Source organism: Channa argus, chromosome 13 (assembly GCF_033026475.1).
Source record: "Channa argus isolate prfri chromosome 13, Channa argus male v1.0, whole genome shotgun sequence".
Classification (NCBI taxonomy): Eukaryota; Metazoa; Chordata; class Actinopteri; order Anabantiformes; family Channidae; genus Channa; species Channa argus.
In genome coordinates this window covers 15,108,715-15,122,796 of record NC_090209.1, presented here as the reverse complement: position 1 = coordinate 15,122,796, position 14,082 = coordinate 15,108,715, and the positions used below count along the sequence as shown (strand labels likewise).

The following is a 14,082-nucleotide window of genomic DNA, read 5'->3' as shown; positions in this document are numbered from 1 at the left end:
GAGCATGAGTGACAGTGAATTAAGAGAATTAAGATTTCTTTCAAAATTTAATTTTGGCAATCTAGTGTTCTATTATCATTTACAAGAGAAGTATTTACTGAACATAGAGTTGATAATAAATTGTAACTTAAAATTTTATTAATAGCCGATGTTAGATAAGCTGGTAATCACAGAGAGCATTGTTAATAGCAGCAGATTTTGCAGCTACAAAAGTGACATCATTTGTATTGTGACATTATGACATTGTGGATATCTGATACATTTAAAATTCTCCTAGAATTTTGACCAGAAGAAAAAAAGTTGTAGATATCTTGAATAACAATTTCTACAAGAACGAATGGGACTGCAGAAATCTCTAATTATCACTATATAATTGCCACAGAATATACAGAGAAACTCCATATCCAGAGCATAACTGTGGATAGTAAATGTAGATAGGATGCTGTTCCTATTTACCAATCACACATATTTACAACACATTTGTGAAGTTGCACTGGCAAACAACATTTTAACCAAAACCAACAGATATACAATAATCCTTCACTGTGGCAGGCACAGGCAAGCAGGCCCACACTTCTATCTGTAATTCAATAGTAGATATTAAAACTAGAATTATTAATAACATTACTCCTAATCAGAATCAAAGATTCATGATGGTGCCTGCATCCCCCAACAGTTAACACAGGGCAGTGTGATTTCACAATTTTTCATAAATTGTATTTTTACGATCCAAATAAGTGTTATAATTTGTATATTCTTTTATTTCTAATGTATTTTATTTTTAAGCTGTGCAACTAGTGATAATCTTTATTAGGCATTTATTGTTTGACCTATGTCAGAAAATCCTTAGTTATTCACTTTGGCTCTGATTATTTTATTATTATTTTTATAATCAAAACAATCCTCACTTGACATTCACTAGTGTATGTTTTTAATTGCAGAAATGGCTCTGGAGGTAGAGCAGTCATCCACCCACCCAGCAAATGTGGGTTCGATAGTTCGATCCCCCCCCCTCCTCCTACACATTTCAAAATGTCCTTGGGTAAGTCACTGAACCCTAAGTTGCTTGTGGTGAGTAAGATCAGGGTGTGAACTGATAGGCATGTAAGTGCAGACCATTTCCTTTCCCTTTTACTTTCACCTTTTTATTTTTCATCATATTTTGTTACATGTTTTCTGCAATACTGATCCTGAACAACTCATGTGCGGCACGCCCAATCGGTATCACTGCATTCTTTTGATCAATAAATTATTGTAACTTCCACTCATTAGACTGAGATGAAGCATAATGAGAGAGGCCGGTGTTGACAGAGCAGCCTGCAGTGGAGTACTCTTGGAAAACAACTCACTGGACAAAACAGAAAACTTCTTTCATAAGAAGGGAGAAGAATAAAGCAAAACACCACAATAAATGTAATATGCTGCCAATACAAATCTGTAAGTATATTAACCGAGGAAAGAGATGTTTGCTTGACATTTTAAACAACTATTAGGAGGGATTTATATGACATCACTGCAACATAGGAAGCAGATGATCACAAAATGCAGATGAGAGATTCATAGAATTTACATACGGATGGCTTGTGACAGACTAGAAGCTCAGTGAAAAAATGGCATAAAGATATAAAATGCAATAGGTTCAGATATAACCACATGAAACATCAAATACATATGCAAAAATAAGGATTTACAATTCTTCACTTTTAACTGTCTGCAAACTGATAAAGAACAAGACTGGCATCTAATGCGAGCACTGCAGCAGAGGTGTGTGCAATGTGACGCCAGCCCCCTCTTGTGGTAGTTATGAAGGTGGTGTTGCACCACAATATCATGCTGAGGTCACTCTGCTCACTAAAATTGCTGCACTAGCTCTAGACAGCACTAGCTTTACATATAGAAAGACAGACAGTAGTAAACATATTACATAGCCTATACTGGTGTCCACTAGAACATTAGAAGTTGTGACACGAAGAATAAGAAGATGAAGAAAAATTTTTTCTGCAGAGATCAAACTTTGCGGCCCTGATGATCACTTTGAGAGCTCATTGAGAAGCCAGCTTTCACGAGGCACAAGTTTGTTTGATAATGTACACTAACATCTACTGCCTGAGGAGATTTAGAGCAGATGGAGGCGTGTGGGTGAAGAGAACAGGTGCTCTGAATTTCAACTTAATGCAACTCACACCAAATGGAAGATACACTGATGATGTTTTAGACGGTAATGCATGACTGAACCAATGAACTGAAACCAGGAGTCTGCTTTGTTCATGAGTAAAATCTCCTTAAGTCCATTCTTGTGCGCTTCGACTTCACTCTTACTCTAAGGTTAATCTGTCTGTGGCTAATCCCACTTCAGCTGCAGGAAAATATGTGTTGACCTGGAACACATGTCCAACTTCCTCCAATGGCAAGTGCAGATCAATACAAGCAGCCATTGACAAGAAGATTAGGAGAGAACTACTGTCACAGCAGGGGCAGAGTTTCCCAGCATGCAATGTGCAGGGAAACATCGTGCTCCGGACGCCAATCCAACACATGACCCAGAGAGAAATCTGACTGAGATGTTTTCAGCCTGTGGGAGAAACCTAAAAAAAAAAACCCAGGGAGAAAATGAAAACAGGAAGAAAATGGAGAGTTGAATCATTGACTTGAGATTTAGAAGATGCAAAGCTAATGATCATGGCACATTTTTAAAATAGTTCTTTTAATAAAATTTTACCCAAGTCAACAAATGTATTGTTTCTACCATGTTTATTTTTGAAAACACAAAAAATAGACAAGACATAATGTAATAATTATCCAGATCTTTCTATGTAACTGTACTGAGTTAATAGCCATGACATGATCATACTGTATATTATGTTTTGGATAGGCAGATTAACAGATAGTATCTTTTGTGTAAATGCTACAATATGGTGTCAGTGAGGTTCCTACAGGCATCAACATTTGTATTACATTTACTTATTTGCGCAGACTTGTAAAAAAGCTTGTAGACTAAACCACTCAACCTATATTGTTCTACAGTCCAACCCTACTGCAGGCCCTATTATTAGATTTGGTTCTGGCACTTTTCTCCTGGACCAATGGTACCCCCCAACCCAATTGACATACGTCTTATCCCATGCCATCTTTGTCACGGGGGCCATCTGCTGAGATAAACAACTTCTGGTAAACTGCTATCAATGCTTGCAGCCAGGTTACCTTAAATATTAACAGCAAAATCGTATATATTTTTGCTCTTATGTAACGCAAATAAGCAAACATTCACTGTGATGGAAAAAAGTATGTTTTGGTATTTGATGATGTTGCTGATGAAGCAAGTTAAACCGCCATCTTAACTTGGACAGACTAATATGAAGTAAACCTACATTACACACCACCCTCACTGTGATCATTTCTGAGGAGGGAAATTGACCTGGAGAAATTGACCTGGAGACAACAAATAGAGTTCAATACTCTGAAAACAATGGAGATGCTTGTGGATTTAGAGAAGAACCCACCACCACCCGCCCCACCACACTATGTGTCTCCCCAATGAACATTGTGGAGTCTTTCAGCTTTCTAGGGACCACTAAAGTCCAATAATGATGCATTTGTACACTACCAATACTGACACCATCATGACCTTTTTTGAAGCTGCTTCTATTGCCAAATGCAAGATCCGTCTCTCCAGGACCTGCATGAGTCCAGGACCCTTAAGTCCGGGATTCAAATAATACACTTTTTCTCCCAGCTTCTGTTGGCCTCATCAACAAGGCCTAAGTCCCACCAGTGATACAGAATCTACTTGACCCACAGACTGCCAGATACAGCACATGAATGCAGTTCCCACAGTGTTGCTCTTTCTTATATTGCAAAGTTCGGAATGTACCTTTGTTTTGTCTGTATTCGTGATTTATTGTCTTTTTTGTCTCTTCTTCTGATTTTGAATAGTGTCATTTATTTTGTCACAGACACAAAATACCTGTTTGTAAAAACAAACCTATATGTTTAGGTCTGCTCCCCAAAGATGATGTTTAAAGCCCCTGCCTCTCGGGTTGATCTTAGGCTCTGCGGGTAATCTCATCAACAGATCAGAGACACAGAGACTGAGTACAAAGCAGGGCTATGGGATCCACCACCTAATGGGATTGGCTGCCATCACTAGATGTGCTCCTGTGATTAGCCTGCTTGGAAGCGTTTGAGGATTTAGACCTCAAGCACCCTGCCCCAAGCAATTAGGACTACATGCTTAGGCAGAGGGATGTGAGTGTGACACTCAGTATGTCAGGAAAGAACTGAACGATGACATGGTGCTGAGAAATGGTGCAGTAAAAAAGGGAAAGTTTGTCTTCTGATGCGAACAATGTACATCTAATAAATGTATGTTTATGTTTGGTTTATGACTGTAGGTTTTTCTGTAGAAAGTTTGTTGGGTGTTATAGATTTAGGGGATTTAATGATTCTGCCTGAAGAACAAAGCTGATAATAATGCACACTTGAACACAAGAAAATACGATTTTGAGATGTGACCTTTTCTATTTTGACGATCTTTCACTTGCCACACTTTTGCTTTTCCAGAGGTCCCAATCTGTCAGTCCTTTAGCTCCCAGCTGAGCCTATTTCACTGTGACGTCAATAAACTGGATTTTGGGCTGTCAGTATGAAAGGCAGACCTAACTTCTGTTAAATCTACTCCAACAATAATAATTCCACAGAGAAAGTTGTTAAAACATGGCAAAATTAGGCAATCTTTAAAAAAGCCCCAAAACAAAAGAAAACACAAAAATATCATTATTTACATCAGATTTTGAAGGTGCAGTCCTGTCCAGCCTTTTTGGGTTTTACTTGTGGAAAAGGATTCATGGTGTAATGTGGATGTGGAAGGTGTTTAAGAATATCAATAAAATTTTCACATTACTGGCAGCATTAAACATTGAACTCATGCTTACCTTTATAGTACATACACCACTGGCCTCACTAGTCTCAGTCTAGAAAAGACTGATTCTGGTATTAATGAGCAATATGAGTATTATTGTATCAAGCCCAGATGCAGCTGCCTATTTTCAAGGTGAGATCAATTTGACTGTAAACAACATTCAAGATATTAAATGTAACCTCATAGTTCATTCCTTGCTCTTATGATAAACTTTATTGAGCATATCAATTCTTATATGATGTCATGGGGAGCAATTATTCTGAACTTATGATTTAAAAATCATTCAAAATGTTTCCATACGAGTGTCAATACTTCAAAAGGTGTTACATTTTCAACCATTATTACCAGAATATTACTTTTCTAAAACCTCTAAAATGCCTATTTATTATTCCAATGGAGAAGTAATGCTCCAAATGCAAATCATGCAAATTAGTTTTATTATTTTGGGACATTAAAGTTGCTTAATTAAAACGAACAAAAATTTGGTAAACACCCTGCTGGCTTCTGACACATTTTAGAGGATGATAGCAGCTTCTTTGTCTTCTGACTAAATTAGTAACCTCAAATACATTATCTCAGTTTAAGTCCTGCAACATGATGGGCGGGAATGTAACAGCCCTAATGACAAGACCCACTGACCTCCACTGAGCAACCTTACAGGGCTGACATGTCCAGAGATCAACTGCTGCAACACACAACCCCTGTCCAAAAATGACTTCTCTGAGTGTCAGAAAAGATTCTGAGATTGTGACAAATGTGATATTCAAATTCAAACTGATACAGATAATGTAACTTGAGAAGCAGACTGAGGTCAGTGCAGTGATAGTTACTTTATTTAGCAGGAACCACACCACCTGGGATTTTAAAGTCTTAACTATAAGACGGTTATGAGAGGTTAATGCCTTCCTCCCTGCTTCATCCATGTGACTGACAATAAAATCAAGGGACCAACTGAGTCTATTACAGCTGAATGAGACAAGCAACAATTCCAAACCATTTACTTCTGAGCATGTTTTTGTCACGTTACAACCTTTACAAATTGTTGCCAACAATAAATATATGTTATATACTACATATACACATCTACCACAACACTAAAGGCCACCTACAGTATCCTGTCAAATATATTCTGAATTCTAAATTCAATTGATCTTTATTTATATAGCACCAGTCATCTCTAAGGCACTTTACATAATAAAGTCAAGACTATACAAGAGTGGAAGTAGGATTAAAGTTTGTATTGTTCTCCACATGCTGTAGAATGTGGCTGTAGAAGCAAATAGAAGTAAATGATGGTGTCATTCTTCTGAACAAACACAGACACACACAAACCATGTGCATGCATCTTATGTACATGTACAGTACACACACACCAAAATCAGATCAATTCAGTCCAAGTCCAAGAATGTGTGTGAGTGTGTTTAGTTTCTGCTTTTCTTAAAATCATTCACTATTGCCCTTATTAGACTAATAGGATTGATTGGCCAATCAGGAAGAAGCACCTCCTAAGTCAGGGGTTTAAGCTGAAGGAATTAAAGGGTGGACCTCTGCTCGACAGAGCAGCTCAATTGATTTGATCCTTGAGAAGGTACCATCTGAAAATCTAATAGAAAGAGGCCAACAAAGTCAGGAACACTCAAGCACCTCCCCCACAATCCCCTTCTGCTCAGAAATCGTCTTTCAGCACGATCAGTGCTATACCCACGTTCTCTACAGCTGCTCACAGAGGACTGTCAAAATTTCCCTCATTGAGGATCTTGAGCTTCTGGAGGAAGAAAGCATGGGTGCAGGAGCAAGTGCCGAGGACAAAAAGTCCAAGGAGTTGGAAAAACAACTCCAAGAAGATGCTGATAAGGACTCTAAAACTGTCAAGCTATTACTGCTTGGTAAGTGGACAAATTAATTGTCTTCCTAGTTGTCTCAGACTGCTCAGATCAACAGGTTTTAGTCAAATAAATTAAAATAAATAATTCAGTACATTCAGAATGATATATTTTAACTGGCATCTATGACTGCATAAAGTCTCCGTGGTAGTTCAGTTCTGCAGAGCAGAAATCTTGTGGTCAGTCAACAGGTGTGACTGATGGTTCAAATGTAGAGCTAACAAACATAACACTGTTTTGAAACCATGTTTCAGTCTGTTTCAGCTTTTACTGATCCCTGAAAGGCATAGAACCACTTTTATGCTTCAGCGTAAGAGGTCATCTATGTTACAGATCATTGGCAAACTGGAGAAAGCAATAACCTTGTAATTGTCAACTAATGATTGATGTTTTATTTAGTTTAAATGCTCTGGCAAATCTGTTCAGTTACTGTAAATGTAAAATGTGGTATACTCAGATTTATAGGCGGTTCCAATGATTTGTGTCTTGGTTAAACCCTACATTAACTTGTTAGTATTAGGAGGCTGTTAGGAATAGCGGTAGGCTTATGCAAAACTAACAGCGGAGAGAGTAAAGTAAAGAGTAAAGAGACATATAATTACATACAATAACATTTGAAAAAGGGCATGGCAAAATATATTTTCATTGCTGAATCTCAAAATTAAGACTGACTTTTCAATTCCAATGGAAGGACATCAGTGCTTAAAAGATCAAAGCCTTTGGTTTGAATCACAGCACATCAGTGATATGTCAATCTGATTAACTAACTGGTTTAGTGTAGATCCACTTGGCAAGGTCTTTGTTGATCCACCAACTAGAACATAAAGTGCAGCATAAATTGCAGCAAAAATCATTAGCAATACAATAGTATATTTTACATGTGACCATGACATCCATCTGGTGTCAGAAGTTATCTCCTTGTGTGCAGGTGTAACCAATGACACCAATAAAGTTAGACATCTCTTAATAAGCAAAGTTAGGCTGCAAAAAAAGCATTTGTTTCTCGATTAATAATAAAATTCAGATACCCTGTAAATTTTCTCACCAAAAAATAAAGCAAAACAAGAAAAAAAGGCCCTTGTTGAATGTCATTAATGGAGTAGTTTACAAGAGTAAAACAAATATTTTCAGCTAAACTTTCATTATAAAATCTGTTTTTTGGCCTGACTCCAAGGCCTGAAAAGTCACAAACACAAACAAGTTCACATTGATAGAAAAAAATGTAAAGAAGATGAGCAAAAAGGCTGTGAAGGTACTTGGTCAGTGCAATATTAAATAAGTATCTTGCAACATTAAAAGCTACGCTGTTTTATCTTCTGAAAAATCATTCATATGTACCTCAAGTTTCTAATGAGACGTTTAGAGAAGGCCACTTGTTTGTATTCAAAACGGAAGTAAGTCTTTGTGTTAAGCTTTCACTTAAAATCAACCAAGATAGTTTCAGGTATTTTCCAATAATTAGGATGTCTAGCAGCACACTGGAGCTCAGTGGCACTTAACGGTACTGGTACTCTAAGAGGGGCTCAAGGTACAAAAAGGGAGATTATTGTGTTTGTGTTAGCACAGCCTTTTATCATTTTAGAGTGGTCCTATAGAGGATCACAACAATTCCTGTGAAACTGAAAACTTCATGATAACCATAATTTCACAGCTCAAATGAATTTGTAGTTTTTAGCAGAGATAAATCACATACAAAATTGTCTTGCCTTGCTTATCATTTCCTGTCCTACCTTTAACTTCAGTGTATGAGACTGTGCACGCTGCTATCTGTTACATATTTGCCCCAGTCCTATGCAAGCTACAGCACATTTGTAGTGTTTAAATTGTACATCTTTTTCCTGTGGTGAGCCTCCGAAAAGAATCAAGAAAATATCCACTTTGATAGACAGCACTTTCAGTCAAATGAGCAACTTTTTTATTTTATTTTGGACGGATTGCTACTTTAAATTGATTGCGTAATCAAAGAACATTCCTTAGCTGTTTATAGTCATAGAGTGTTTTACTCGCTTTTCAGAAAGAAAAACAGCATTTACCTTGTTGGTAGTAAACTTTGTCTTCTTTTCCAGGTGCTGGTGAGTCAGGGAAAAGCACAATTGTAAAACAAATGAAGTAAGTATTAAAATTTGTGATAAAACATGTTTTTGCGACACCCACACCATACTGTTGAGAAATCACAGAACTGCTTAGAGTTCATCTAATCTCAATTGTATGGCATACAGCCAGCAGGCCAAAACTCCCTCAGCTCTGTCCTTTTCCCTTTCTGTGAAGCCTTTAGCAAAAGGTCAACAGGCCAAACATCCGCTTACTCTGATTTGTCAGCACTTGTTTTGTGCAGTTAATTATGCTCTGGCAATGAGAGCTGAGTGAACACACCGCACGGTGGCACTGTGAGCACTGTAGCTCCAGTTGATATCCAGGTTGTTTCTACACTGTATGAACTTGACCTTTTACGCGCACGGGAAACTAAACATATATTTTATTCTTAGTATTTTATTTAACTTTTGTAAAGGCTAACAAAATTGAAGATCTAATTCAAATATGGAATATATAAAGGCTGTAAATCACCCACCAGCTTAGCCAAGCAGAGGATTCATGTACAATTGTAAGACGCTTTTCCTTCTACACTTCTACTTCCATAGAATTCTGCATCAAGGTGGTTATACAAAAGAGGAACAACTGCAGTTTAGATCGATTATCTATGGCAACATCCTGCAGTCTGCTCTGGCTATCATCAGAGGCATGGAGATGCTAAACATTGATTTTGGCACAGCCGCAGCACAGGTCTCGTATTACATTTAACACCAGACATGATTAACTTTCAAGTTAATATTCACTGACACAATACGTTTATATAAACAGTAGAAGAACTGGTACCGATGGAGCTTTGTCTGTCATTTGTCTGCATTAAACCACAGGAGCAATCACAGAAGCTGCAGAACTTGGCAGACTCCATCGAGGAAGGCACAATGCCTGCTGAGTTGGCTGATGTCATCCAGAAACTGTGGAAGGACTCAGGTGTGCAGGCGGCTTATGAGAGAGCTGCTGAGTACCAGCTGAACGACTCTGCTGGCTAGTGAGTCCATGTCTACAACAGAGGGGTTACAGTATATGTAAAATTAATGAGACAGCCATAGCATTTACAGATCAAAGGGATTTAATATCTTAAGGCTGATTGCTGTCCTGTTTTCCAACATCAGCTACCTCAATGAAATGGACAGAATCTGCAAGCCAGATTACCTCCCCACTGAGCAAGATGTGCTTCGATCTCGAGTCAAAACAACTGGTATCATTGAAGAACAATTCTCGTGCAAAGAGCTGCATTTCCGGTGAGTAACAAAGGGGTCATGAACACAAGTGTGACACCAGCAAATACTGACTAAAACCCTACAGCAGTGTGATGACTTTCTGTGTCAAACAAGGATGTTTGATGTGGGTGGCCAGAGGTCAGAGAGAAAGAAGTGGATCCATTGTTTTGAGGGTGTGACTTGTATCATCTTTTGTGGAGCTCTCAGTGCGTACGACATGGTGCTCGTAGAGGACGACGAAGTGGTGAGTGAGGCCACTCACTTTTTCAATAATGAAGCATTTGAGAAAAGACATGTAGTAACTCACTCTGTTTGATTCTGACCTTTACAGAACCGTATGCACGAGTCTCTCCATCTATTCAACAGTATCTGCAACCACAGATTCTTTGCGCTGACCTCCATTGTGCTTTTCCTCAACAAGAAGGATCTCTTTGAAGAGAAGATCAAGAAAGTCCATCTGAGTATCTGTTTCCCAGACTACGATGGTAAGAGCATACAACGCTACGTTCTACTGGTTTTCAATTAATCCCTGCTGCATACTGTCATTTACTGTTGACTATAGACGTCCAAAAATACTTACTGGTGCACAAGTGCACTTGTTTGCGCAGGTTAGATGATGGAAGCATGTCTCTCAGGGTGAAAATAGATCCAAAAAGTTAGATGGTAAATGGTCTGCACTTATATAGCGCTTTTCTACCTATTGGCACTCAAAGCGCTTTACACTGCTTCTTATTTACCCATTCACACACACACACCGATGGGGGAGCTGCTATGCAGCTGGTCAACACTCACCGGGAGCAACTAAGTTGGGGTTCAGTGTCTTGCTCAAGGACACTTCGACATGTGACCGGAGGAGCCGGGGATTGAACCAACAATTGTGAGATTGGTGGACAACTGCTCTACCTTCCTGCGCCACAGTCGCCCCTAAATCAAGAGTCTACATTAGGCAGTGAATCATTTGAAACCAAATTGAGCATATGGCGCAAGGCAAAATTTCAGAAAAATGCACAACCAGACAAAAAAACAAAACTGTCAGGACATACTGACAAAAACAGCTCAGAAATATTGAAAGATAAAGACTACATTGATTAGATGTATTACATGAATCTTGAGATTAAAATTGTGGACAATGAAGTGTTCATAAAATTAAGTAATGCAAGTAATGAAATTCAAATGACATCATCTGATCAACACAATGACGCACACACAAAAGATTTGGTTGATGAATGTCTATGATTATGAAACTTCCCATCTTTGACTCTTGATTTGTTTTAGGCCCCAACACATATGACGACGCCAGTGGTTACATTAAGACACAGTTTTTGGACCTGAACATGAAGAAGGGCGTCAAAGAAATCTACTGCCACATGACCTGTGCCACAGACACAAAGAATGTCGAGATTGTGTTCAATGCTGTGACAGACATCATCATCAAAGAAAACCTTAAAGACTGTGGTCTTTTCTGAGCAGCTCCAGAGTAACAAGAGGTGAGCAGTGACCACGTTACATCACTGCCAGGGACTTTGTTGATACAAAGTAACAGGATCCAGATGAGGCAGACACCTGGAAATTCAATTTAACTCTCTAATAGCAAATCATATCTGACCACCCTGTGTTGCCAGGCAACAACATCTGGCCACAACATGAGTGAACACAAACTAAAATCATGTTTGCAATTTAGATTTTTTGGAAATCATGAGGATGAGGAAAATAATGAAGAGCAAGAAGCAGTCCCTGTAGCGATTTATAGGCATTTCTCCCAAGGCAGCCAAACACGTTAACTTACGCTCACAATATATATATGTCTGTGCCTGTGTCTGCGTGTGTGTACATTTATGTATGATATTAGGTGAGGTATCTATGATGTAAGATGATTTCAGCACATTTGACATTGTTTTTTTTCTAAGTTGCAGAACTTCCTTTCCTACCTTAACCCCACACGTATTGGTATTATCTGAGAAGTGTCCTGATGGAATACAGAGGAACCACAGTTTGTTGTGTTCATGCCATCGCTTGCATGCCAAGTCCTGGTCCTTGTCATTTATGGCTCCTAGCACCTCACCATCTCCAACAGCACTCTCTGCAATACAGTGCATATCCAGCTGGACTGAAACTATTAAGTCACTACATTGTTTTTGGAAATATAGCTTTCTACAATATTTTTAGTTTTTTCTAAAGTATTTATCTAATACCAGAAGCTGCTGGTTTTACAGTTTGAATTTTAAATAGTTGCTCATTCAATCCTCATTGCTTCATTGCTTGAGTTATATTTATCACTAAAACCAAGATCTGTAAAGTTAATATAAAAAAATGGGGAAAATATTAATATTTTGAATAGCAACATTGCAACCTTGTAAAGTAGTCTCTGTGGTCTCGATATTTTAACTTGAAAAAGTTGCTGAGCAAATATTTCAGATATTCCCAGTGCTTGCAGGGTATCCAGATTGCAAACCAAATTGTACATGTATTTGAATAATTAGTGTTATATATTCAATTCACTTAATATATTGTGATATACTTCAGAAAGTCAAACATGGTAGAGAAACTGTACATAAGAGTAGATAATTCATTATATTTTGAAAGATAAATCTATATGAAATATATGAAAGACAGGGAAACACTAGAGGGATGTTGCTTTATTATGAAAAGGGAATGAAATTCTATGAGTTTGTCCTTTCTTATGAAATGTAGAGGCATACAATAAAGATGCAACTTCACTTGTGTGTCTTTGCTTTTCTTGCTGCAGAATCAGGCAGTCGTTCACTGAATAATGTTTATCAGGTTAGGAAAACACGGCCATCAACACTGATGAATCGCCTCAGACTGTTCCATGTTGGGGAAAAAGCTGCAGTTATACAAGTTCCCTCTTTTAGTCAGAGGGGAAATGGCAGCATATGGAAGTTCATTAACAATAAATCTATTGAGAGAGCAAAACTAATCAAAGTGGTAATTAATCTGCAAGTTGAGATTTAATGTAAGATTATGCAGAGTCAGATTGATAGCGTTCGATGGCAAGCAAGGACAAAACAAACTGAAATAAACCGAGTGAGCAGTGGAGCTTATTTGAGACTCATATTAAAACATCTGTGTTTGGTATGTTCCAATGTAAATGTGCTGAAGAAAATTCAATAGATATTTCTTGAAAGTTTCTGTTACAACTCAGCTTTATAACAACAGACTTCTTATTAGGGATGTTCATCAAAGTGAGATAAGTACATCAAATATTGTCGAGGCCTTTTAGCCAAAATGTACAATATAAAAATAAACTGTTACAAGAGTAATCTGACTTTTTGAGATAATGCTCTAAATCTATATTGTTATTATGGCCAACAAAACCCCTGAAGAGAGAAAAATCAACACAAAAACAAAACAGTTATTGCATCTATAAAGTAAAGCCTATTCCTCAGTGCCACAAAACCCAAGTGTTGTCCTATTAAAAACACATTAATGACGTACACTCAGTGACTTCATCATGAGTTCCAATTTAATTGGCACTGTAGTTTAGTTTTGACCCAATTCCACAGTCATTGAAACTCAGTTCAACAAAATAGATTTGCTCCTGTTTTACTCATATTGGGTAAAAACTACAGAATAAAGCAGTTTGGGGATTTTATTTATCCTTTTTCAAAAACATGATTTGTGATTTGTTTTTAAGGAGGTTTTTTGTAATCAATAGGAACCCAAATGATTTTATTTTTGAGTCACATCAAAAATAAACCTGTTTCCAATGATGGTGTACTTTAGAGATAACAATATATACAAGGTAAGAAAATAAGGACATATTTGTAAGCAGTGGTGTGTGCCACAGCTGGAACGCATTTGGCCCTCAGCTCATGCATCCAGATGTGTCACTGAAGTCTAAAAATAATATTTTCAATATGCATAACCTCCATTCACCGCACAGTTTAGGTGTGTCTAGCTAATTAACTCTACCACAGTCAGTTAGCAGTTTTTTAAAGTACAACTGCATTTATTC

At 37.8% G+C, this 14,082-nt stretch overlaps 1 protein-coding gene across 2 annotated transcripts; it reads left to right on the top strand.

The window, feature by feature from the left end:
- Positions 1-6,189: 6,189 nt before the first annotated feature.
- On the top strand, positions 6,190-12,877 carry gnat2 (guanine nucleotide binding protein (G protein), alpha transducing activity polypeptide 2). Of its 2 annotated transcripts, none has more exons than XM_067527857.1 (9): positions 6,190-6,804; positions 8,868-8,910; positions 9,441-9,582; positions 9,717-9,874; positions 9,999-10,127; positions 10,221-10,350; positions 10,438-10,591; positions 11,382-11,593; positions 12,020-12,877. In XM_067527857.1, the coding sequence occupies exons 1-8, from the start codon at positions 6,699-6,701 to the stop codon at positions 11,570-11,572; spliced, it is 1,053 nt and encodes a 350-aa protein (XP_067383958.1). In that variant the 5' UTR covers positions 6,190-6,698; the 3' UTR covers positions 11,573-11,593; positions 12,020-12,877. The 2 variants fall into 2 exon arrangements, with proteins under 2 accessions (XP_067383958.1, XP_067383956.1); XM_067527855.1 differs by having other exon boundaries at positions 6,191-6,804; positions 12,014-12,877.
- The last annotated feature ends 1,205 nt before the right edge of the window (positions 12,878-14,082 follow it).

Bases quoted from the DNA above. Each gene is read 5' to 3' on its own strand.
- gnat2 (XM_067527857.1), top strand. From the start codon at position 6,699: ATGGGTGCAGGAGCAAGTGCCGAGGACAAAAAGTCCAAGGAGTTGGAA. The intron at 8,911-9,440 runs GTAAGTATTAAA...CTACTTCCATAG, and splicing joins ACAATTGTAAAACAAATGAA to AATTCTGCATCAAGGTGGTT. The intron at 10,128-10,220 runs GTGAGTAACAAA...GTGTCAAACAAG, and splicing joins TGCAAAGAGCTGCATTTCCG to GATGTTTGATGTGGGTGGCC.